Raw genomic sequence first — 24,489 nt, 5'->3', positions numbered from 1 at the left:
TTGGAGAGCTGATGCCCATAGGGGGACAATACTGAGCTAGATGGACCAGTGGTGTTGCTTGGTAATACACAGCTTTTTTTACTCCCATGTAAGGGATGTGTAATTTTTGAAATAAAACGCAGTTAACTGGTTAAGATAAAACTACATCAGACATAACCAGGACCCAAAACATTGGACAATATCCAACATTGGACCCATTGAAATTGATGTACGTAGAATCATAGAATTGTAGATTTGGAAGAGACCCTGGGGGAAATCTAGTTCAACACCCTGCAGTGACTAACTTTGGTCAATTAATTTCAATGGGTCTACTCTGAGTCAAATTTATATACATCTCTTAATGTACCTAAATGGCAGTGGTTTAGAGAGTGGCCTTTGGATTTGGGTTCAAATCCAGACATGGAACGTCTTTGGGTGACCTTGGATCTGTTGCACCCTATTCCTATCTTCCCAGGGTTTTCAGGATAGTAATAAGAGACAGCTGTTGCGCTTGCTGCCATTCCGTGGAGGAAGAGGTTGCAGGAGTGCACATGGGATAAATAGTTTCAACAAAATTCCCATCATGGGCTAGGAAAACTAGAAGGAATCAAAGGAAATAAAGCACAAAACTCTTCTACTACCAATTGATATCCCCTTCCTCACAGAGTGAGTGTGTTCTACCTTGCACCCTGAATGTTAATGGGTCTTTCCAAAGCAATATTTTTTCTTAAATTTATCATTTGAAAGCTTACAAAGGCAAAGAAACAGTAATATGACAGCACTACCCAGAACAGAGAATGGAAGCAAAAATAGGATTTAGAAATCAGATGTACTGAAATCATGAAGTCCCAAGCAATATGAACGGATTTACATTGTCTTGAACCTTGTTACACCAAATTGCTTATTATGGGATTCCATTTTTCTATTAAGAGGTTATCAAATTGCCTGCCTTCTCTGGTTCTCACAACCTTGGTAAGCTTTATCACGTAGACAGCATCCCAGATTTTAACTGCCTAGTCCTTTATGGGTGGTGTCCTGATTTTCTTCCAATTACTGCAAAGCAATATCTTTTTCTTTTCAAACAAGTCTTGCTTTTTTCTCATGGTTGTTTCGTTCAGGGTCAGTTCAAGAGGGGTTTTTGGTGCGGAGCAAGTCCACCCTCAAGAAAGCAAGGAGAGACATTGGGTCTGGGGGCTTGACAGGTCATGTACTTTCTGCTTCACAGGGTGATGGACTTTGGCTCTCGGTTGGAGTGATGAATGGTTTCTCATCTGCAGTATTTGCATTTTTCTGAAGCTGGGGACTTGACCCACCTCTGGATCTGTAAAGGGGTCTGCTTAATAATTAATCTTTTTAAAAATTACACTTTGAGTACTTTGTGGCTGCTGTGCATAAGTCCAGAGGCGTCTCTGGGGATTGTGATAAATTACCTCTGCTGTTCCCCGCCCCCGGATGAGGGGCTGTGTCCTTGAAGTGCTGCACGGTTGCTTGGGTCTTACAACATAGGCATTGTGGTTGCAATTGCAGCCTCAGTTTTGGCACTGCAGACGTGTGTGGGAAAAGTGAAGCTTGGCTTCAGAGTGATCCGTTGCTTCCAAGCCACCCTTAATCCACCCTTAATGAAAAGGGCGGTAGAAACTATGAAGGGGTCAGAGCACTGTTACTACAAAGGAAGCAAATGGATTTGACACTTCTTTCCCACCCTCAGCCTGTACAATTGTAAGGGACTAGAAACTTAATTTTGATTTTTAAGTGGTAGTAAAGATAATCAGAATGTGGGTGCCATCCCAGGATTTCTGGAACGTGTGTGGATGAAAAGAATGAATGTGGATCTATTCTTGTAAGTAGCTTTAGGTACTAGGGAGATGTTTATGAAGTTATGGATGCTAGGAATTATGGATTTCCCCCTCCTATTTCATAAAAGCTAGAATTTGGAATTGCCCAGATTGAAGCTGATCAGCACTTGGCTCAGGGCCAGACAGAAAGAACTACCATTTCTGTCGAAGCATCAATCCCTTAAAGCTATTTGTCTTCAGCTGGTGGGTCAAGGCTCACTGTTGAGTAGTGACCTGAGCTAAGGTGGGTCTCAGCACAGTACAAATATAGCATTCAAAAGTAGGTCCTCAAATGTATGTGTTAATACTAGATCATTAGTCTAAAAAGTATTTTGACTTAGAGTAGGTGTGGGGAATCTTTGGGCCTCCAGATGTTGCTGAACTGTAACTCCCATTGTCCCTTGCCATTGGCCATGCTTGCTAAGGCTGATGGAAGTTGTAGTTCAGCAACATATGGGAGGACCAGAGCTTCTCCACTCCTGACTTAGAGAATCCAGTACCATGATATGCATTGGCTTTTAAAAAAGCGTAGGTGATAAATGTACAGAGGGCTGGCTTATCGCAGCTGTTTAATCATGGCAGTGAAATGCAACCTACACGTATAGCAGCAGTGTACTACTGAATTGTTGGCTGGTGGGGTGGGGTGGGGTTTAAGCAGCAGAGGCAAATAATCTCCTTTGTCCCCTGCTTATGACCTTCCCAGAGTATCTGGTTGGCCACTGTTTGGTTTGGAACCCAATTCACAAACTTTTTTGCATACTCCTGTGCAAAAATGTGCCGGAATTCGAGTGAGTAGCTTAGTTGGAAAGATTTGTTTGTTTTAATAACTTCTAATATTGCCAACCACCAGTTTTCAAAGGAAGCTCAAGGCTGATAGCAAATCCAGACATCACGTAATATTAAATATATATATCTCAGCCTCCATTCCTAGTTTCATTCATAAGGCCTAAATAATGAAATACTAAAAAGTCTAAGCTGCAATAATGATGTTCAAAACAGCAATAGGAAATTTAAGTGACATCAGGTTGGCACTCTCTCTTTTCCAATTGGCTTTAGATTGTTCCCCCGCAGCTTTGTCTGAAGACATTATTTGCTTCAGTGGGAATCTCTCATGCCACTATATTGGCGTTTCTTGCCAGTATCAGAAGAGCTCAAGCAATTTGGTTTGTTTTGGTTACTGACATCATAGAAATATAGTAGAACTACATTCTCTCTCTTTATATAGAAAAAAACCCTTGTGTACCCGTGTGTGTGTGTGTGTGTGTGTGTGTATACGAGCGAAGTGCTCAGCATGCTTTTAAAACTCCAACGAAATTGTATGCTGCTCGCCTTGTTCAAATCCGAAATTGATGTTCCTGGTGCGTCGCCATGGCAGCGCCAGTGTGACTCAACCAGTGGCAGTATGCAACCTGCTGTGTGCTCACTCAGAGCTGCATTTGGGATTTATGTGTGTGTGTGTTTGTGTGCGCGCCTGTTTTTATAGCAAGTCACATGAAGGAGTGCAGCTTCTGGCAGAGGGCTGCAAACTCCTTCCTCCATGACCTCAAGGTCATGCTTGGGAGGTTAATGGGCAGGGCTGTGAATATGCTGCGCTTTTAATTCTTTGCCTCCCTACCAACATAACAATCTTAAGTCAAGGTGAAAAGTGAGCTAAGAAGTTGCACAGGGTGGAAAGAAGTCCTAGTGGGTTAATGGGGGGAAGGGTTAATATGGGGGAATGGCGGGAGTGGGTGGGTTGGTGAGTAGAGTGAGCATAGGCACAACAATGTGTGTGTGTGTACACCTGTAGAGGTCTATGCACCTATATTATTTCCAGTTTTGTCCTGCATAATTTAAGCGGCTACCTCAGGGGAAAGAACAAGGGCAGCTCTGAGAGTGTACAGAATGGGCTGTGGCTCAGTGGGAAAGCATCTCCACGACATGCAGAAGGTTCAGTCTCCAGCATCTCCAGGTGGGACTGCCTGAAGCCCTGGGGAGCTGTTTCCAGTCAGTGCAGAAAATACTATCCTAGATGGGGCAGTGGCCTGACTTGGTATCAGGCAACTTCCTGTGTTCCTGGGAAGGACCATAGTACAGCAGTACCTTGGAAGTCGAACGGAATCCATTCCAGAAGTCCATTCGACTTCCAAAACTTTTGGAAACCAAAACACGGCTTCTGATTGCTGCGGAAGCCCCGTTGGACGTTTGGCTTCCAAAAATAGTTTGCAAACCGGAACACTCACTTCCAGGTTTGCAGCGTTCGGGAGCCAAAATGTTCGAGAACTAAGCTGTTCAAAAACCAAGGTACAACTGTACAGTGGTGGAGCATCTACTTTGCAGGCAAAAGGTCCCAGTTGCAATCTCCAGCATCTCTAGGCAGAGGAGGAAGAGACATCCCTACCTGGGAGAAAGCCTGAGGAGCTGCTGCCAGTCTGTGTAGAGACTATATACTGAGCTAGGTGGACCAGTGGTCTGATTTAGTACAAGGGAGCATCCTTTCGCCACCATAAGTTTACCTTGACCTTCTCTTCCTTCCTCCCTCTATGGTACAATGGAAGAACTATCAAGCCTAAGATCCAGGTTCAAAGCCAGGTTCAAATTACAGCCACAGAGCTGACTCTGGGCCAGATATTTCATAACAGTTTCTCTGCCTAACTTATACCATGGAATTGTTAGGTTAAAATGAGCAATGCATCCTGTAAGAACATAAGAAGAGCCCTGTTGGATCAGCCAGTGGCCCATCTCATTCAGTTTCCTGTTCTCACAGCATCAGAGCTCCCTCCCCTCCTGCAGTTTTCAGCAACTCGCTTTCAAGCATTACTGTCTCCGACTGTGGAGGCAGAGCATAGTTATCATGGCGAGTAGCCTTAACCTACACAGTTTTTTCTAACCCCCTTTTAAAGCCATTCAAGGTGGTGGCCATCACTGCCTCCCGTGGGAGAGAGTTCCGTAGTTTGCACTGTGTGAAGAAATGCTTTCTTGTTTTTATACACACACACACACACACACACACACACACACGGATAAATGCCCTTTGAACAAAATTGAAAGGGTTAAAACAGAGCCTTCAAAGCAGGAAGAATGCATTTCTGGGGGAAATCAACTTACTGCAAAACTTTAGCAAAGAAACCATTGTTTCCCTTGAAGCTTTTCTTTTGTATCAAGGAGCTTCCAGCCTCTGAGCATCTTGGCTATGGTCCATTTACAATCCGTCGTGTGTTGTCCCCCCCGCCCCAAAAAATCTCAATGCGGCTGCCTGTTAAAGACACTTCTGCCATCCCTCAACACTGTTTGGTCTGATGTTTGTGTGTCTCTTGCCAGGTTGTGACTCGGCTTATCCATTTGCTTGGCGAGAAGATCCTTGGCAGCCTTCAGCAAGGGGGTAGGACGATGCATCCTTGCCTCCCCTTTTTCCCTTTCCCATGCGTTGGGGTTTGGCAAAGGTGGAGAGGGATTGGCTGTTTCCACTTCCACACACTCCTTGGGGTGGAAGAACCAGCCAATTGGTTCTTTCTTTAAGGTGATTGGAGCGCTGCTATTGGCTGGAGAGATGATTGCACTGCTGGAACTGTCCTTACACTGTAGTTCTGCCTCTCTCTCTCTCTCTCTCTCTCTCTCTGTGTGTGTGTGTATGTGTGTGTGTTTGAGCTTTGTACAGTCCAGCATTGACTGATCCATGCTTATTACATTTTCCTCCACTCTTAACCCATTTTTCTGCTGTTTCTATTCTTCCTTTTTCTGTGACTGGAAACTTGGAGCAGAAATGAGCTAACCTTCTGAACAACAGAGCCTAAATATGTGGCTAAGAATATTTCCATTCAGGAATTTATTTCCAGGCATTGACATTGCACAACAATTGTTACAGAGGCTGGAAGGCTGGACTGGCCCACAAACAGAAATCAAGCATTTAGTGTTGCCAGCCCAGTACTGTAGAACACCCTTCTATCAGAGATGTGACAGGCCCCCTTGCTTTTGACACTCTGGCATCTCTTGAAGACTTGGTTTCTGCCAACAGGCCTGAATGATTGTATGTATTTTTAAAAATAGAATTATGTTATAGCAGTTCTGAAGTATTCCTATAAATAAATAATGGTAAATTCAGCAACTAACAGTTTGTCCCTTTCATGACACTAGGAATTAATTGCCTGATGTTTGTATTTTCTTATACACTTGTGAAAACCATTAAATAAAATAAATAAAAAATAAAATAGCAGCCACCTAAGGCTTCACCCTGCCCAAACAGTAGAGCCAGCCCTGGCAAGTGCATGTGTTTGTGTGTGTTTGGGGGTGGTGTGGATAATGTGCAACTTTCTGAATGGCTGTTCTTCACAGCAGGTCACCCACTTGGACTGCATGCCTCTGGGAGCAAATGGGATGCCAGCAACCCTGCCAGCAACCTCTCCACAGTCGCCATCATGCCTGTGTCGGAAGATGTGCCTCTCTCCACCTTCACCCTGGAGCTCAAGCACGCCCTCTGCGCTATCGGTAAGAGCTCTCAGCAGGTGATGTTGTTGGCCCCATGGTTTGGATCTCTTTTCTGCATTAAATGGATGGGAGGAAAGGGCAAGGGGGCATCAAAAGACTGTATTTGTTTATTTATTTGATTTAAAAACGTTTGTCTATGACTTAACTCCAAATAAAACCTCTAAGCAGTTTGCAAAACACACACACACACACACACAAAATATACATTAAAACTATCAATGAAAGCCAAAGTTAAATTATCAGATTAAAAGAAATGTCGGCATTTGCATGTCCGGGTAGGATTGGCTAAACAAAGACTGTTTTAAGCAGGCGACAAAAGTAGTACAGTGAAAGCACTTGCCTGTTATATCGATAGGCAGGGAGTTCCAGAGTGTAGGTGCTGCCATGCTGAAAGTTCTCTTTCTTACCAGCACAGAATAAATATTTTGTGTTAGCCAGTGTTACATTATGTCGCATCCAGTATACATCCTACGCTGAGAAGGCCCATTTGAAACTGATGGGTGTGACTAACATTAATTTCACTGGGTCTACCCTGAGTAGAGCTTAGTTGGATACATCCCAAAATATTTGACAGGGGACCTCATATTCTGGCTTCCAAGACCCAAGGGTGAATTAGAAAGATACTCTCTCTCTCTCTCTCTCTCTCTCTCTCTGTGTGTGTGTGTGTGTGTGACTTGAACTTTTCTCTCTTCCCAACATTTTCCTCTCCATATTCAATCCTTTTCTATCCCTTGATCTGTGTTGGGCAGCTGAAGCACTGCAGGTCAGAGTGGCAAATCCTGGCTGGCCCCCAGCTAAGACCCAATACAGAGCCTCTGCTGGGACATTGACCAGGAATAAGACTTGCCTGGGCCACAGCCGAAGACAACACTGACCAAAGTGATGATCAGTTCATAAGGGCAATGTCCAAGCAGTGCCTGAAATCCTCTCTGCCGGGAAGTCAGGTCAGCAGGTTGAAGAAGCAGAAGAGGATGGGTCCGTAAAGGAAGGCAGACTGGCTGTTGAGCAACAATGGGAAAGCACCAAGAAACAGGGAGGCACTGGCTGGGGCTTATGGGAATCATCATCCAATTCATTTCTGGGCCCAATTCAGGTTGCTCGTGTTTGTATTTAAAAGCCTTAAGCGACTCAGACTGGAAGACCACCTCTTTCCTGACAGACCTTCTTGGACTGTACTACTTTCGTTGCCTGCTTAAAACAGTTTTTGTTTAGCCAAGCCTACCCAAACATGCAAATCTAATATTTCTTTTAATCTTGATAGTCCCTCCATCCTCAGAGACTGGGGGTGGGGTGGCCTGGAAGAGGGCCTTCTTTGTGGCAGCCCCTCAGTTGTGGAACTCCCTTCCCACAGAGTTGCATCTGGCACCTTCATTATACATCTTCCGGCAAATGCTGAAGTTGTGCTTCTTTACCTTGCTTGGCCTTTAACACTTTTTAAAGGACCCGCCTTATTTCTGTGATTGTAAGTTGCTGTGAACTATTTTTAATTTGCAGAATTTTAATTGTTGTAACCCACCCTGTGAACTTAGGGTGAAGGGCAGGTAATAAATTATTGAAGGAGGGGGACGCTAGATGGGCAAAGGCTGGGCTGATATATTTAGCCACATTCAAATCCCAACTCAAAGACTCTAGCCTTTCTCCTTTATCTTATTCGTCCACCTCTTAGCACAGCAGCCCCACTCTGTTTCATCCAATTTCTGACTTTCTGACGGCTTTTCCCACAAAAGAGCCATAGCTCCTGTCCTGCAAACCTTCTACCTGTCAATTTTTTCAAAAGGCTGAAAGGCTGCTTTGTTTAGTGAAGCCATGCAGGGTTTCCACCCACCCACCCCTTTTGAGTGTTGTCTGGCAAGCAGCACAGTGCCATTCTCGTGCAGAGAGGGCCTTGTCATCAGCGCTGTTTGCGTGGATGGATGACGTCTTTTTTTGTGAGGGGGTTGGGGGGCACAAATCAGTGTTTGCGGAGACAGCCCTCAGCGAGCCTCAGCAATGCTGGTTTCTTTGCTCTCCAGTCCTTGATATTCCTGTGCCTCTTCACTCTATGCACTGTTAGAAACAGTGCTGGTCTACATGGATCCTTAAGCTAGATCAGAAGCATCAAAAGAGACAGTGGGACAGTCTCCCTCTGGAGGTTGTGGACTCTCCTTCCTTGGAGGTTTTTAAGCAGAGGTTGGATGGCCCTCTGTCATGGATGCTTTAGCTGAGATTACTGCATTGCAGGGGGTTGGACTAGATGACAATTGGGATCCCTTTCAATGCTATGATTCTATGTTTCCATGATTCTAATGGTCAGGCTCAGGGATGGGGAACCTCAGGGTTGCATGTGGCCCTCCACCTCTCTGTCTGGCCCTTGAGACTCTCCCTAAGCCAGATACCCCTCATGCCAGGTTACATCCTGCCTTTGAATGTGGAGATTCCATTCAACCATCAGTGCTAATAGCTGTTGACCAAAATATGTTGAGTTTGTTACTTCACCTCTTGGCCTGCCTTTTCACCATTTGCCAAATCCCTCTTTAAAAACTTAGGAGCATGCCTTATACCGAGTCAGAACCTTGGTTCATTTAGCTCTGTATCCTCCACACTGACTGGCAGCAGTTCTCCAGGGTGACACTCCCTACTTGGAGATTAAGCAGATGCCCTGCCACTGAGCTGCTACCCTTCCCTGAGGTGGCCACACCTACATCTTGTGGCAACGCATTCCACAGAGTAATTGTGCAAATAATAATAATAATAATAATAATAATAATAATAATAATAAATTTTATTTATATCCCGCCCTCCCTGGCCAAAGCCGGGCTCTGAGTGGCTAACATCATAGAAGTAAGACAATGCATAAAAGCAAGCGATCAATAAATTAAGATACATCCCACAATTAATTCAAACAAATTAAAATTAAAACTGGACAAGTGGCAATCTTCAGGTTAAAATTAAAGGTGGTTCACTGTTTCCACTGATATTATAAGCACCTGTGAGTGGGCTGGGAACCTCCTTCGTTCTTGTTCTTATACAAGGAGAAAATGAGTCAGACTGAATCCTGACCAAAGGCCTGGCAGAACAGTTCCATCTTGCAGGCCCTAAGGAAAGATGTCAAATCCCACAGGGCCCTAGTCTCTTGAGAGTGTTCCACCAGGCCTGGGCCACGGCCAAAAAGGCCCTGGCTCTAGTCGAGGCCAGTCTGATCTCTCTGTTATTTGCAGACCGTAAGATCCTCCGTGGGGCCTACCAAGAGAGACAGTCCTGTAGGTACGAGGATCCTAGGCCGTATAGGACTTTAAAAGTTAAAACCAGCACCTTAATCTTGATCCTGTACTCCACCGAGAGCCAGTGCAGCTGGTATAGCACTGGGTGAATGTGATCCTGCGGTAAGGACCCCGTAAGGAGTCTCGCCGTGGCATTCTGCACCCGTTGGAGTTTCTGGGTCAGTTATACGGGCAGCCCCACATGGAGTGAGTTACAATAATCAAGCCTGGAGGTGACCGTCATGTGGATCACAGTGGCGAGGTCAGGGTGAGAGAGGTAGGGGACCAATTGCTTAGCTTGGCGGAGATGAAAATATGCCACCTTTATTATAGTTGTAACCTGCGCCTCCATAGAAAGGGAGGCATCAAAGATTATACCCAAACTCCTGACGGAAGGCGCTGGCACTAATTACACCCCCACAAGCAATGGGAGTTGTCTCCTCAACCCCATATCATCTCGACCCAGCCAAAGGACCTCTTTCTTAGAAGGATTTAACTTCAACCGGCTCCCACGTAACCATCCAGCCGGTTGAAATAGCTTCCTTTTCTCTTCTGGATGTGCTGTCAGCCCATTTCCCCTCGAAGACCTATTATTATTATTATTATTATTATTATTATTATTATTATTATTAGAGACTCTCACAAATCCCAAAATGGAGAGTTGGGGGTGGGGTGCCACATGTTTGTGGTGAGAGGTGTTTGAGAGTTTACCTGCTTTAACAAATCTTATGAGAATGTGGAGGGGAATATAAATTTAAAATGCAGCACATAGTTAAATTATGGGACTTGGTTCCACAGGGGGCAGTGATGGCTTACCAACTTTAAAAGAAAATTAGACAAATACGTGGAGGATAAGGCTTTCAATGGCTGCTATCCACAGTGACTATGCTATTCTTACGTTCTTAAAAGAGGGTAATGGTCAAAACACCTAAGAAATAATCTTCCCTGGAGCGGTTAACTTCACATACTCTGTATCTCCTTTTTCAGAAATCGGTGTGGGGTCCTAAATTCTGAGTCAGGTTGCAGACCTGGGTTTCCTTCTAACAAAGTCCCAGAACAGCAGCCAAAACCGCCTCTGCACTGTAATGAGGATGCAGTTGAGTGTGCGAGAGGCACATGCACCACTTTGCTTCAAGCATCAGGATCTGTGACTCATCCCAGTGCAGGCTAGAGAAGTGTGTTTGTGTGTGATAGAGAGAGGCAGGGAAGGTTGTTTACCAGGAAAGGATGATTTTCTGTGTCCTCTAGATGCTGTTAGGGGAAGAGTTGTCTGCTGTGTGTTGTTGAAGCTGCTTGGTGTCAATGGCCAAGACAGATCCCCATCTTTCTCTTTTTGCTCATTAAGAGCTTAGTGACTTAAACAGCCACATCTCATGCTGTGAGATGGGTAGAGGAGGTGCCTGTCCTGTTGTGTGTGTATGGTTGGTTTTTAAAAAAATAATATAGGTAAAAGGACCTCTGACTGTTAAGTCCAGTCGCGGACGACTCTGGGGTTGCGCTGCTTATCTCGCTTTACTGGCCGAGGGAGCCGGCGTTTGTCCACAGACAGCTTCTGGGTCATGTGGCCAGCATGACTAAGCCGCTTCTGGTGAACCAGAGCAGCACACGGAAACACCGTTTACCTTCCCGCTGGAGCGGTACCTATTTATCAACTTGCACTTTGACGTGCTTTCGAACTGCTAGGTTGGCAGGAGCTGGGACTAAGCAACGGGAGCTCACCCCATTGTGGGGATTCGAACTGCTGACCTTCTGATCAGCAAGCCCTAGGCTCTGTGGTTTAGACCACAGCGCCACCCATGTCCCAAAAGAATATAGCTTCACTGCAAAAAATGCTGATGCTTAGTATCTTTTTGGGAGTGCTATCGCTTTCCTAATCTGCAGCTGAGAGACATTCTGGGTTCACAAAATGTGTAAGAGGAAAGTGACATCATTTCATGCCATTCGGTTAAAGTGTGGGATTCAGTACTGTAACAAAGTTGATCCTGTTGCTTGCCCATGCCTGCTCTGCAGCAAATCTACCCCAGGAGATTCCTGTCTGTGATGGGTCTTGTGGAAAGTGCACCAGATTGGTGAAAATGAGCTGAAAAGTTGCAGCACCACCAAATCGAAAATCAGTAGCAATTGCATAGAAAAAGAGAAAGAATGAGAATAAGGGTGTTGAAGAGGAGCAGACCAGGCATCTGGTAATGTGAAGGCAGCAAAAGTGTGGTGTTTTGATTGTTGTTGATTTATAAATTACTTTCTCGAAACAATTTACACATAAGATAATTAAAAACAGTTAAAAACACAAATACAAATTCAGCAATACATTTGAGATGAGACTAAAAACCTAACAAGTGGGACAGTTGTAGCTAAGACGCATTTATACAGCTGGGAATGCACTGTTGGAATAAAAAACATATTCTGTTGTTTCCAGAAAGTGCGGATAGTGGGCACCTGTTGTTTCTTGAGAGGAATGCTGTTACGGAAAATAGGGGCAGCTACAATGAAAGCCCTGCTGGCTTCTAAGATCTTTGGAACTTGCAGGAGAAATTCTCCCACAGATATATTTTGCATCACACATACACCCCAATGCAAATATTTATCTACTCATTTGTGGCTAGGGTGTCAGACTAGGACCTGGGAAACCAGAGTTTCAAATCCCTACTCAGCTATGAAGCCTGCTGGGTGTGTCCTTGGGGGCCAGTCGCTGCCTCTCATCCTAACCTCCCTCATAGGATTGTTGTATGTGGATTAAATGAGGAAGGGGAGAACCATGTACACCACCTCTAGCTCCTTAGAGAAAAAGGGGTGGGATATCAGTGCAATAATTAAAGTCACCCTTTCCCACTTGTGATCCTCAGCAACTTGTATTCAGGGGAATGGTGGTAGATCTTTCCTGCTTTGATGTGGTGACACATGAGCATCAGAAACAAGTTTTCAGAAGAACACTGCTGCATTATGGCCAGGAGACCATCACTCTCATGGCCTCATGTGCCCTCCTCTTCCCTCTCCCATCCACATCCCATACGCATGGTGCTCATTCAGGCGCTGAGCAACTTGTTCCTCTAATTTGCAGCTGGGCCGGCCTTTCGTTAATAGGAAAATGAGTTATTTTGCTCTGTGCTGTGATTCTGGCAGGGTTTATATTTCATACTTTGCTCGGTGCGAGCACTTCTGTCAATACCACCCGTGACCTTTCTCTTTCTGGCATGACATTAATCCCTTGCTTTCTCTCTCTCTCTCCTTCTCTCCCTCACTTCTCACCCCCCTCCCATCTGATGTGCCTTACAGCCGCAGTTACTCTGGGGGGGAGAGCTTTGGTTCTTTGTTGACATTTATAGCAGCAAATAAAAATAGGGCCGAAAGGCAGCTGCAGCGAGCAAAGCGGCTTTGGGCACGAGGTGAAGTTGTTTTTTCAGAAGTAGGGTTCAGGGCCTCTGTAGAGTGTTCAGAAGGGTAAAAAAAATATATCCAGAGGACTGTGTCTACAGAGTCAGTGAGCTGAACAAAAGATACAAGATAAAGAGCTGCGTGTGTAGCTCTGCTTCTTTGTGACTGATTTTCAGGTTTACTAATTAGGAGGGTAAATGCTTGTAAATGCACGCACCCATGGCGAGTTAGGAGCCTTCTCCAGGCAGCCAGTCAGAGGAGCATATATTAACTGGAAAGGAGCTGTGTGCTTGTCCCAGGGGTGGCCCATCCTGTTTTACCACCTGAGGCAAACCAGGAATTTGTTGCCCCTTGCCCCCCCCCCGCTGTGTCCCATCTGCCCCACCACTTTCGCTGCTGCCAGAATGTCCCCTGCTCCCCCAAATTCCTCAAGGCCTTGTTGCTCACCTTTTCTGCTGCTGGGGCATGGAAGATGAGCAGTAACACCACCCACCAGAAGTGGGATGAGGGCTCAGTACTGCTAGTATTTGCCCTGGTAGGCAGAATCCAGAAACTGTCAGTAAAGGGGGTGACTCAGAATGCGTGGTCCCAAGAAGCTAGAAAATCTTCTCCGCTGAGGCCCTGCAGGAAGGTCCTGAGAGTCTCTGTGTGGAAGCACCACTTTCTAAAAAACCACCCGCTTCAGTCCAAAGTGGTGCACCAGTCTCTTGATTTAGGGGGCAACTGATGAGCAATACTGAATAGCAGCCAGAGCAAATCTGAGACAGTGTGACAGTCTCTATTGTGTAGCTCTCCAAAAGAGGATAATAGTATTTCATGTGCTTAGACAAAAATCCTTCAAGGTCCCAGTATCTGTAATCGGGTGACAGAACCTTCAGCCTTCTCCAGGCAAAACATGTTGCCCTGCTTCTTGGACCACAGCCCATTTTATTTTCAAACTTAAAAGAAGGAACACTCAAGATTTTTCAATGCTATACCAGGATACTGAAATGACAGCTGATTTGATCCGCAGCTTCTCTGGGGTAGTCGATGAGGATGAGCCATTCTTGGTTTGTATGCTTGCTAAAGGAAAAGCCATGATTTGCAGGACAGCAATTCTGGAGTTTTTAGATGCTCAGAAGACACACAGCTGTGCTGACCACTGTAGTCCATGTGTTGGCAAACTTGAAGCTGGATTACTGCAAAGCACTCTGTGTGTGGCTGCCCTTGGGACAGGTTCGGAAATTGCAGCTGTTGCAGAAGGCAGCAGCCAAACTGCTGGCGGGGGCATCTGACCAACAACCTGGGGCACCATCATATGCACTGGTTGCCCATCTATTACCAAGCCCGGTTTGAGGTCCTTGTATTACATTTAAAAGCCCTGAACAGCTTAGCTCCGCAATACACTGGGGACTGCCTGAATCCTTATATCCCAGCTCAGTCACTGAGATCATCTGCAGGAATGTCACTAATTCTTCAAGTTGGCAAGGCTCATATGATAACAACAAGAAATAGTGTCTTTTGTATAATTGACCCATTCCTGCAGAACACCTTGCCAACAGAGATGCAGAAGGCACTTTCTGTTTCAACTTTTAAATGCCTGCTGAAAACTTTTCTGTTCTGTTAGGCTTATGCAAGCAATCAAGAACACATTTTTCCACAACAGCTGATTTCTGACTTCAACTTTTTATATGGTTCTTATTGCATGAGTTTATGTACAGTTGTTGTAAACCACTCTGATACATATTTTTGATGAAAAGTGATATATATATATATATATATATATATATATATTCTCTTCTTCTAGGTCCGGCTCTGGTCCTCACCAGTGACAACATCAAACAGCAACTTGGGTCTGCAGCTTTGGACAGGTAACTCCTGCATTGTCTCTTTAGCGTTGTGGCGGATGTTTTGAGCTTTTCAGCATTTTAGCACCAGACAAAGATTTTTTTATTCACCTGGGCATTTGGATAGCCCTAGCAGTCTGTCTTGGTGGTTTATTTTTGGCATTCTTATGTGGGTGGGATGGGCATTTTATAGTTCTGGGTAATTTTTGTACATGATTTTTGGGTGATTTTTAAAAAAATATTTATTTTGTTTTAATGTGGTTTTTCTCCCCTCATTATATTTAGTATGCTGCTGTCCCAACAATGTAAAACAATACATAAAATTGATTTGAATTCAATTATCCTGCCTCATAAGGATGTTGTGTGAATAAAACAAGGTGGACCCCACCAACACAGTATACAACAGTGGAAGTGCAAACGGGATTTTAAAAAATGAAAATAAACCCTAACTGCACAAGTTTAGGATTCTCCAGTCTGGGATTGGCAGGAAGCTTGAATATTTTAAACTGCCATTAAACAGAAAAGAAAAGAGGAGGGGGAAACACCCTTAATTTCCTGTGGGTTCATTTTTCGCTCGTCAAGCCCCTGAAATATCAGGCAGCTGTCAGGTTAATTAGCCCTGCTTTTGAAGGCGTTGGATGTTTTTGCCTCCTTTTCTGAAAAGTTGTCATGAAATGTCTGATTAATGGCTGGCATCTGCACATCCTGTGTCTATTGACACAGAGTTCCTGGGTGGAATGGAAAGAAGGCAGAACTCACACAAATAGGAAGTGAGCTGGGGAAACCCTCTGCTGAAGGGGATGGGTTGTGCTAAGGTGGAAGATTTGGATCCTGAGGTTAAGAGGGTGAATAGCATTGGGCCATATAGAGTGTAGGAAGGAAGCTTTCTGATAAAGCCAAATTACACTGCTAGTCCTATTCAGAGCAAACTCATTGAAATCAATGGACATGACTTACTTTGGCTCATTCCCTTAAGTAGATCTGCTCTTAAGAGGGCTTAGTTGAGAATGAAGAATACAGTCACCCAGAGAGAGCAGATGTCCAAATGGTACAGTGCAGTGCCATGCTCATTCTGATGCAGAATTTTTTTCCACCACTACCCCTCTCTATTCTGAAAGAGCTTCTTTTAACGGGAGAGGTGGCAACTCACATATCCCAAGCGATACGCTATGAAACAGGGGAGCTGCATTGACATTACTGCTCCTCCTGCACTGTCCCCATTTATTTCAGCAGGGATTGTACAGGAGAAGATACTGATAGAGGTGCCCCCAGGATGGGACTTTGAGGCAGATGTCCTGGGTCCCTCTCTGCAGAATGGATAAGGGAGGGGATCAAATGCAGCAGGCTTTATCACTCGCAGGGTGAGGAAAACTGGTGAGCCAAATCTCCAATTCCTCCACCTGCCCATTGACCAGCTCTGACAGGTGGGCAAGAACATACCCATCCTTCCCTCTGCTGCGGGAAGGAGGATGCTGGACTAGATGGACCTTTAGTCCCATTCCTTTGTCCCAGAATCCCAGCATCCTGCCTTTCCCCACCGCTGCTACATGCAAAGAGCCTGCTGGGTCAATTCAGGGACCTGTCCAGCCCAACATCCTGTTCTCGAAGTGGTCAACTAGATGCCTGTGGGAAAACCTTATGAGGACTCCCAGGGCCAGGGGGTGGGGCAAGACAGGTGGAAGAAGGCTTTGCCTGATGAAGAAGAAGAAGAGTTTGGATTTGATATCCCGCTTTATCACTCCCCTTCAGGAGTCTCAAAGCGGCTAACATTCTCCTTTCCCTTCCTCCCCCACAACAAACACTCTGTGAGGTGAGTGGGGCTAAGAGACTTCAAAGAAGCGTGAAGTCTCTCCCCTCACAGTTCTTCCTCCAGGCGCAGCTTCTTTATGAGGACTCCTAGGCCCAGGGGGTGGGGCAAGGCCTCCTTCCAACTGCCTTGCCCCAACCTCCAGTCTCTGCTTCTCAATTTGTATTGTATTATTTTATGCACTGTGGCTAGCTGTTGTTTTATTGATTGTAGTTTAGAAATTATTTATTGTAATTGTTAAGAGTAGATTTCTGTTTAATTTTTATATGCTGATATTTAATATTATTTTATATTATTCTAATGATTGTTGAATGTTACTTTATTTGATGTAGGTTGCTCATTTTAAAGTTATGTTTTATTATCACATTTTTGTACAGTCGAACCTCCGTTTCGGGATGCACGCGTGGCAAACCTAGAAGTATTTTACTAGGCTTTGCCACACGCGCATGAGCAGAAGCGGTCCTCAGGTTGCGGAAACCTTGGGATCCTACCAGACCTCTGGAATGGATCCCGTCGGCAACCGGAGGTACCCCTGTATTGCATTAGATTGTTATAAGGTGTACATTCTTTGTTTCTTCAGCTTGTAAACCACCTTGGGTATTGTAAGATAGAAAGACGGTATACAAGTTAAAAGTGATGGAGGAGCAGAAGAGCACTCACCCCACCCCCATTGTTTCCAGCAGCCAGTATTCCGAAGCACCACTACCTCTAACTGTGGAGGTAGAGCACAGCCTACTGACTAGTAGCCATTGCCATTGCTCTTCTCCCCTGCTGTCCCTGCAGTCATGGGTTCTGACTGATGCTTTAAGACCAAGGCCTTTGGATACAAAGAGCCCCCTCATACCGGTCCTTCCTCTTTGTGTCTCTCCCCTCTTCAGCATCCACGAGTACCGCTTGTCCAGTTGGCTGGGCCAGCAGGAGGACATGCACCGCATCGTGCTCTACCAGTCTGACAGCACTCTCACGCCCTGGACTCAGCGTTGCATCCGGCAGGCCGACTGCATCTTGATTGTGGGCCTGGGGGAACAGGAGCCAACGGTTGGAGAGGTGAGGCTTTCCCAAACCTCTACCTTCTACCATGCCATCCCACTTGGCTTAGTATTTTCTACTCTGACTTGCAGCTACTGTCTAGTCTTCAGGCAGAGGCTCTTACCAGCCCTTCCTGGAGATGCCAGGAATTGTACCTGGGACCTCTTGCATGCAAAGCAGATGCAGTACCACTGAAATACTGCTCTTCCTCTAAACTTAAAGTAAGATTCTGTTCATCATTATTTTGAATAATAGAGCAATTTTGTAACTGCCTTAATATTGAGCTGGACCGTTGATCCTTGGCAGTGACTCACCAAGTTTTCAGACCGTTTCGCCCCCAGCCCTAACTGCACATGTCGGAGATTGAGCCCTGGTCTGCCGCAGAGCTGCTGCGCCCTTACCCAACATGGTATATTGCATATCTGGAACTTCTAGCCCACCTTGCAAACCACCATTGTATCTTGCAAATCTGTGAATATGCTCTAGTCTGTCTGCAAACTAGCTGCACAACATACTGAAATGTCATCCATCCTGCATTCTATACCACTTAGCAAATGAAATCACGTACAGTATAAAGACGTCTGAGAGGGAGGATTTAAGAGAGCAGCTTTCTGCTTGTGGGCTGCTTTCTGTGTCAGCTGCAGCCTACTTAGCCCCACTATGCAAGCAAGTCAACTTTCTGCCTGCTGGAGCTTATCAACTCTTGTGCTGAGGGTTGGCACTCCCGATTAAACTGCAGGCACCGGATTTACCGAGATGAGATTCAGGCCATGTAAGCTGCTTTTGTGTTGGATTCTGAGGTCTGATGCTTTTCTCTCTCCTTTCTTCTGTTCTGATTATGGCAGAGCCTGGCAAAATGCATTCACAAGACTGTTCTTAGGACTGCACCACAAACACCTTCCTCATAGTGACACCCCTGCCCTTTCCAGTGTTGCACGATGTGACCATCTGAACTCAAGATGCACACACTTTCTTATGCAAAATGTAGGAAAACAAAATAAAAACCCCACACCAGTCTCTCAGTCATCCAGCATAGCTACGGTGCTTGGGAAGGATGGTGAAAATGATTGAAATGCCCTGGAGCTTCTTATTTATAGAGACAAGATAATAAATAGGCTGTGAGATAAAGAAGTTATCAACGCCCAGATATGTTATCTGCTCCCTGGGATGATTTTCTTGCCTCTCCCTTTCTTATGACTATTATGATTATTGCTTATTATTACAGTTTCTTACTTCCTCTTCACCCTAAGATCCCGGGGCAGGTTACAATTTAAAATACAACATTAATATTAAAACATAATATTACACAATATATACACAGTTTAAAAAAACTGAAACTAGACTAACTAGTATCCCTCCAATCTTTTATGGTCATACAAATTCAGTGCATCCACAAATAACCCAGAGATGCATTTTAAATATAAGCACACATTCTACTCATGTGAAAACACCAGGCAGGCCCCACAAATAACCCAGAGGTGCATTTTAAATAAAAGGGCACATTCTACTCATGTAAAAACACACAGATTCCCAGACCATCCACAGGCTGGATTTAGAAGGCGATTGGGCCGGATCCTGCCCCTGGGCCTTAGTTTGCTTACCTATGGGCTAGTGGCCCATCTAGTTCTGCATCCTGTTCTCGCAGTTGCTAATCAGATGTCTCTTCTAGGAACAACCCTGTGAGGCAGGTTAGGCAGAGAGTTGATGATTAGCCCAAGATCACCCAGTGAACTTCGTGGCAAAGGAGGGATTTAAACCTGAGTCTCCCAGGTTCTAGTCCTGACAATATAACCACCACATCACCGAGGTCCATTAATTACATGGGGTCTACTCTGAGAAGAACACAGTTGGATACACACCTATATTTTTATCCTTGCATATTTTTTTCCCATTCTTTTGCTGGTCATGGGGAAGTGAGGGAGGGAAGAAACCTTATTCTAGGCACCCCAAATCGTACTCAAACCACCCTTTGGCCCATGAGATTAACCAGTTGCTGCCCATCCATTTTCAAGCACATGCTTTCTTCTCTTTTTTAAAAATAGAAACTGGTATTATCTAGAAGCTGATTCTATGGTAGTGCCGAATTCACACCATAGTCACTAGGAGAAATGTAGCTTTGCTGTGTAGCAGCACAGCATTTCCGAAGGTAATGAATCACTAACTATCCCCAGTGTGCCTGTTGCAGGCCAGGGGGCAGGAGCAGGCAACTAAAACAGTGTGCTAGCACATGAAGTGTGTCTGTGAGTGATATGGGATAATTGCTGCAGGACTGGGCCACTGGCAGCTGTGCTCACCTGGACAATCCTTTTCTATTGTTGTTCTAGCTGGAGCGGATGCTGGAGAACACGGCTGTCCGAGCCCAGAAGCAGCTGATCCTACTTCACAGGGAGGATGGCCCCCTTCCCTCCCGGACCGTGGAATGGCTCAACATGCGTAGCTGGTGTTCAGCCCACCTCCATCTTCGCTGCCCCAGGCGGGTTTTCTCCCGGCGGAGCCTCCCCAAGCTGGTAGGTAGCTTCATGGGGGGGAAGGGGGAAATCCCCTGTTCAACTGGAGGCTGGTTTAGCTCCTGCCTGACTCCCTTCTTACAACCAATCAGGCTGTAGCTCTTCCTATCATTGGCTCTGGCATCACTTATTGTTTATCTCCTTACCTTCAGCCCTACTGTTTGCAGTGGTCACCAGTCAGCACTGCCCTGTTCCATTGCCAAGTCACTATTGGTGTGTGCTTGACCCATGAGACCTGCATTTTTATTTCTTTATTATATTTATATCCCACCTTTTCCTACCAAGAAGCTTAAGGTGGTGTATTTGGGTTATCCACCTCTCACTTTATCCTCGTGACAACCCTGTGAGATCAGTTAGGCAGCCAGACACTAAATGACCCAAGGTTAACCCAGTGGTTGAATGGGGAATGGAACACTAGGTCTTAGTCCAACACTCTTAGCGGATACAGAATTCTAGCTCAATTGTTCAACCCAAAGCATCATCTAACATGCTTTAAGACTTCTGGTTAGCTGTTCTGATACACAACAACTTTTGCCCAAGAGGGAAATTCTGAAAGCCTCCATCCTGTTTCCCAATGACTCCTAAGATCGGCTGTCATATGGGCAAGCAGTGTGGGAAAGTGCAGCCACAAGCTACGAACCACGATGGCTACTTCTGCTAAGAACATAGTCCAATGGCCCATGTAGTTCAACATCCTCTTTTTGCAATGACTAATCAGGTGCCTTAGTGGAAAGCCTGCAAACGGGACCTGAGCACAGCAGCACTTTCTCCTCCAGAAGTTTCTAGCAACTGGTATTAAAAAGCATACTGCCTGGGGTGTTAGGGGACCTGTAGTACCTCTTGTGGTAGACATGTTGTGCTGCTTCTGGGGTGGTTTGTCCACACACCCACCCCACACTCAATTCTCACCTGTGGCTCCTCGAAGCTGTCAGCATGCAACAGTGGCCATGTCCCAGGAAATGGCTTTGACTGGCTAGCCAAATCAAGAGAGGGTAGTTGATGGGTCTCAAACCCTCAGTGAATTAGGGAGTTTTCCTGCATGCAAAGACAGGATCCGGTGGATTGAGTGGACAAGAACAAGAGTGGGTCCAAGGGTCAAGAAGGAGTTTCTGCATGTGCTGTAGAGCAGTGTTTCCCAACCAGAGGCCATATGCCCCTGCCCCCCCCCAAAATATTCCAAGAGGGCCACAGGTGAAAATCACGTAAATGAGGGAGCCATAACACAAGGCTAGGGGGCCACAGAGGGAAGTGAGAAATGAAGAAAACATTTAAAAAATAATAATCCTGATTGGCTGGCTATCCACTAGACCAATCACAAGTGGGTAAGGGTGCATCCCACGAGGACCTAATGTTCCTTTTTGCCACATGCGTTTTCTTGGGCCAGTCCTGGTTTGTTTCCAGTGGGAGAGGATGATTGCTGAGGCTCCCGTTTTGACCAGTAGAGCTTGCGATGCAGAACTTCAAGGTCGGGTAACTGCGGTAGTGGGGTGGCAATGGGTAGGGCTGGGCGAGCTGGAGCTGCTTGTTGCTGCCACCAGTGCTGGGCCCGGTGGCAGCCTGGGCCTGACTTCTCAAGGCGCAGGGTGCAATCCACCCCAGCGCCTAGCGGAGCAGGGCCTTTGGATGTTGCTGAGGGGCGCAGGGCCTGTTGGCAGCGTTGGCTCAGCTCTGCAAGGCACGGAGTGGAATCCACCCCAGCGCCTAGCCAAGCAGGGTCGTTTGGTGCTGCTCACTTGCATCTAGTAAATAACTGTCTACTCAGAAGAAAGTCACACTGACTTCAGTGTGCCTTACTCCGAGGTAAGAGTATGTGGGGCTATAGTGTTTTATCTAGGCAGCCAGGGCTCCTCCGGATGACAATATCTTTTTGATCAGGTCAGTGAGGACCACTTGCTTTTTAAAATCCTCCCATATATACAGAAATCATTGTGCACCTTTTGAACTGTATCTGTGTGTTTCCCCCTCTGTGTCAAATAACTGAGGTCAAATAAGCGTTTACTTTTTATAATACATGGAAGATGGATCTCCTTCAGGAGGTTGTGGACTCTCCTTCCTTGGAGGTTTTTAAGCAGAGGTTGGATGGCCATCTGTCATGGATGCTTTAGCTGAGTTTCCTACATTGCAGGCGGTTCCACTAGAAAGATGACTCTTGGGGTCCCTCCTAGCTCCATGATTCTATGTTTTTCTTCTTCAACAATATTGCATCATGTTCCTATCATTTTATGTAATTGTATTTTGTATAAATTCTAAAAATTATAAATGAAACATCTTCTGTTTACAAACAAAACATTTAAATAGCTACCTTTCTACTGGTAGGATGGGAGGGGAGTGGGCATAGCCAGGATTTTTGTGGAGGGGGGGCAGAACCTCAGATTTGTATTGATTTGTGTTGATTTTTACTTACTTGGGAGGCAGCTGCCCCTTGCCCCCCCCCCCGGCTGCACCCATGGGGGGAGCCACAGGAAGGAAATAAAGTCAGGAGGGGGCCATAGTTGGAAAAAAGTTGGGAAACACTGCTGTAGAGGAAAGTGAAGGGTTGATGGGACTCATCAACCTGTGAAGGTAGCCCATCTAGGAGAAGGAAGACTCTGATCCAAACCTCCATTGCCTTGTGGGATATCTTCAGGTGAAGACAAGGCTAAGTGGAGACTCTAGAGTGATTGGATGGTGTTTGTCCACCTCCTTCCAGCAACTCCTGCAGCCAAGCTGGTGCCAAGTCTATTGCTCTGTTTTCCCTTGGACCATGCAAGCAAGGCCGAGGGGGCATTCTTGTTCGTCTGGGCAGCCCAGGACCTTTCTCTCTACACATTGCCCAGGCAGCAGGTGCTGTGATTCTCCAGTAGTTTGGCTTCACCCCCAGGGGCACACTCCATTGTCTCTCGAGACAGACAGATGCCAACAACAACTGCCTCCACTGGTAGAAGGAGAACATTGCTATCAAGGCTAGTAGTCATTGTGGCTTGCCCACTGTCTGAGGCATGCCTCAGAATACTCTGAATACTAGTTGCTGGAAAGAACAAGCTGAGGAAGTTGCTGTTGCATTCATGTTTCCTGCTTGCGGGTATCCCATTGGGGCATCTGGTTGGCCACTGTGAGAACAGAATGCTGAACTAGATGGGCCGTCTTTGGCCTGATCCATCAGCTACTACTTAGGGTGGGCATCATAAGTGCAGAAGAAGCTGCCTTGTAACAGCGCAGACTATCTTCATTTTGGCCAGTATTGCCTGCTCTGACTGGCTGCTCTTCAGAGTCTTAAGCAGGTAAAAGCTCTTTCCTCTTCTTTTTGCTGGAGAAGGGAGGGACTGAATCTGGGACCTTCTGCATGCTAAGCATGTGCTCTGTCACTGAGCTCTGAGTGCTCCCTGGGGACGCTTTCCCATATTACGTGTGTGAGAGATAATGTTTGTGCACCTAGGTGCTTGCCTCTTTCTCCCCAGACATCTGACAAAATGTATCCTTGTGGGGGGTTGTTGTTTTCTTCATTCTTCCTTCCTTCCACACCCACCCTAGGGTGGCCTTCTGTCACGTCAGGCAATTGCACAGTGTGAGATGATCAGACCAAGCTTTGCACTCTTCCCACCCCGCTTCCCCCTGGCATCCTTGATGAGCTGTTTTATTTCCTGCTTAATTACTCAGAAGCAATTGACCCTCTTCTCCTGAATAACGTATGTTCCCCTTTGTATGCTTGTTAGCTGGCCTGATTATAGCAGCCATCGTGTGTGTGTGTGTGTGTGTGTGTGTGTGTGTGTGTTTGTGTGTGTATGTGTGTACCACTTATAAATGCCATCTCCAACTCCTTGAAAGATTCCATCAACTGTATCTCTGAAAAAATTTACATATCACTTGCCAGTGTACTGGAAGTAGCAAAGATCACCAGTATTGAAGCAATGATTCTTCAACATCAACTTTGTTATGTCGTTCGGATGCCTATTTATAGTCTTCCAAAGCAACTTCTCTACTCCAAACTTGAAAATGGAAAGCATAATGCTGGTGATCAACAAGAGAGGTTTAATCTAATCTCAAGGCAAATCTAAAAAAAATGTTGTATAAACACAGACAACAGAGAAACACTAGCCTGCGAGTGCTCCAATCGGAGAACGGCCTTTACCAAAGGTGTCATGGTCTTTGAAGACGCTCGAACTCAGGACCAAAGGGAGAAACGTGCTAAGAGGAAGGCACCATAATCAACTGCTGCCCGGAAACCTATGTCCCCACTGTGGAAGGATGTGTGGATCCAGAATTGGCCTCCACAGTCACTTACTGTTAAGACCGTGTTCTTGGAAGACAATCTTACTCGGCTACAAGTGATTGCCAAAGAAGAAATGTAGGGATCAGTCTTCATGGCAAAAAATGTTGACAGTGTTATCTTCCTATGCTGTGTGTTGAGTTTAAAACCAATAAAGAAATTGCAAAATATCGGATTACTATGCA

General features: G+C 45.7%; 1 protein-coding gene across 6 annotated transcripts in view; it reads left to right on the top strand.

Moving 5' to 3' along the window:
* PNPLA7 (patatin like domain 7, lysophospholipase) overlaps positions 1–24,489 on the top strand; it is a 106,576-nt gene that overhangs the window by 47,854 nt on the left and 34,233 nt on the right. For 3 of the 6 annotated variants that reach the window (XM_079961557.1, XM_079961555.1, XM_079961554.1), the window contains 5 exons: positions 5,115–5,175; positions 6,129–6,278; positions 14,676–14,739; positions 17,401–17,569; positions 19,876–20,058. In XM_079961557.1, the coding sequence (XP_079817683.1) occupies positions 5,115–5,175; positions 6,129–6,278; positions 14,676–14,739; positions 17,401–17,569; positions 19,876–20,058 (627 nt within the window). Of the gene's footprint in view, positions 1–5,114; positions 5,176–6,125; positions 6,279–14,675; positions 14,740–17,400; positions 17,570–19,875; positions 20,059–24,489 lie in introns of all 6 variants that reach the window. The other 3 variants (XM_079961556.1, XM_079961553.1, XM_079961552.1) reach the window with 1 other exon arrangement.

This window comes from Podarcis cretensis (assembly GCF_951804945.1).
Source record: "Podarcis cretensis genome assembly, chromosome: Z".
NCBI lineage: Eukaryota > Metazoa > Chordata > Lepidosauria > Squamata > Lacertidae > Podarcis > Podarcis cretensis.
This window is presented reverse-complemented; position numbering and strand designations above follow the sequence as displayed.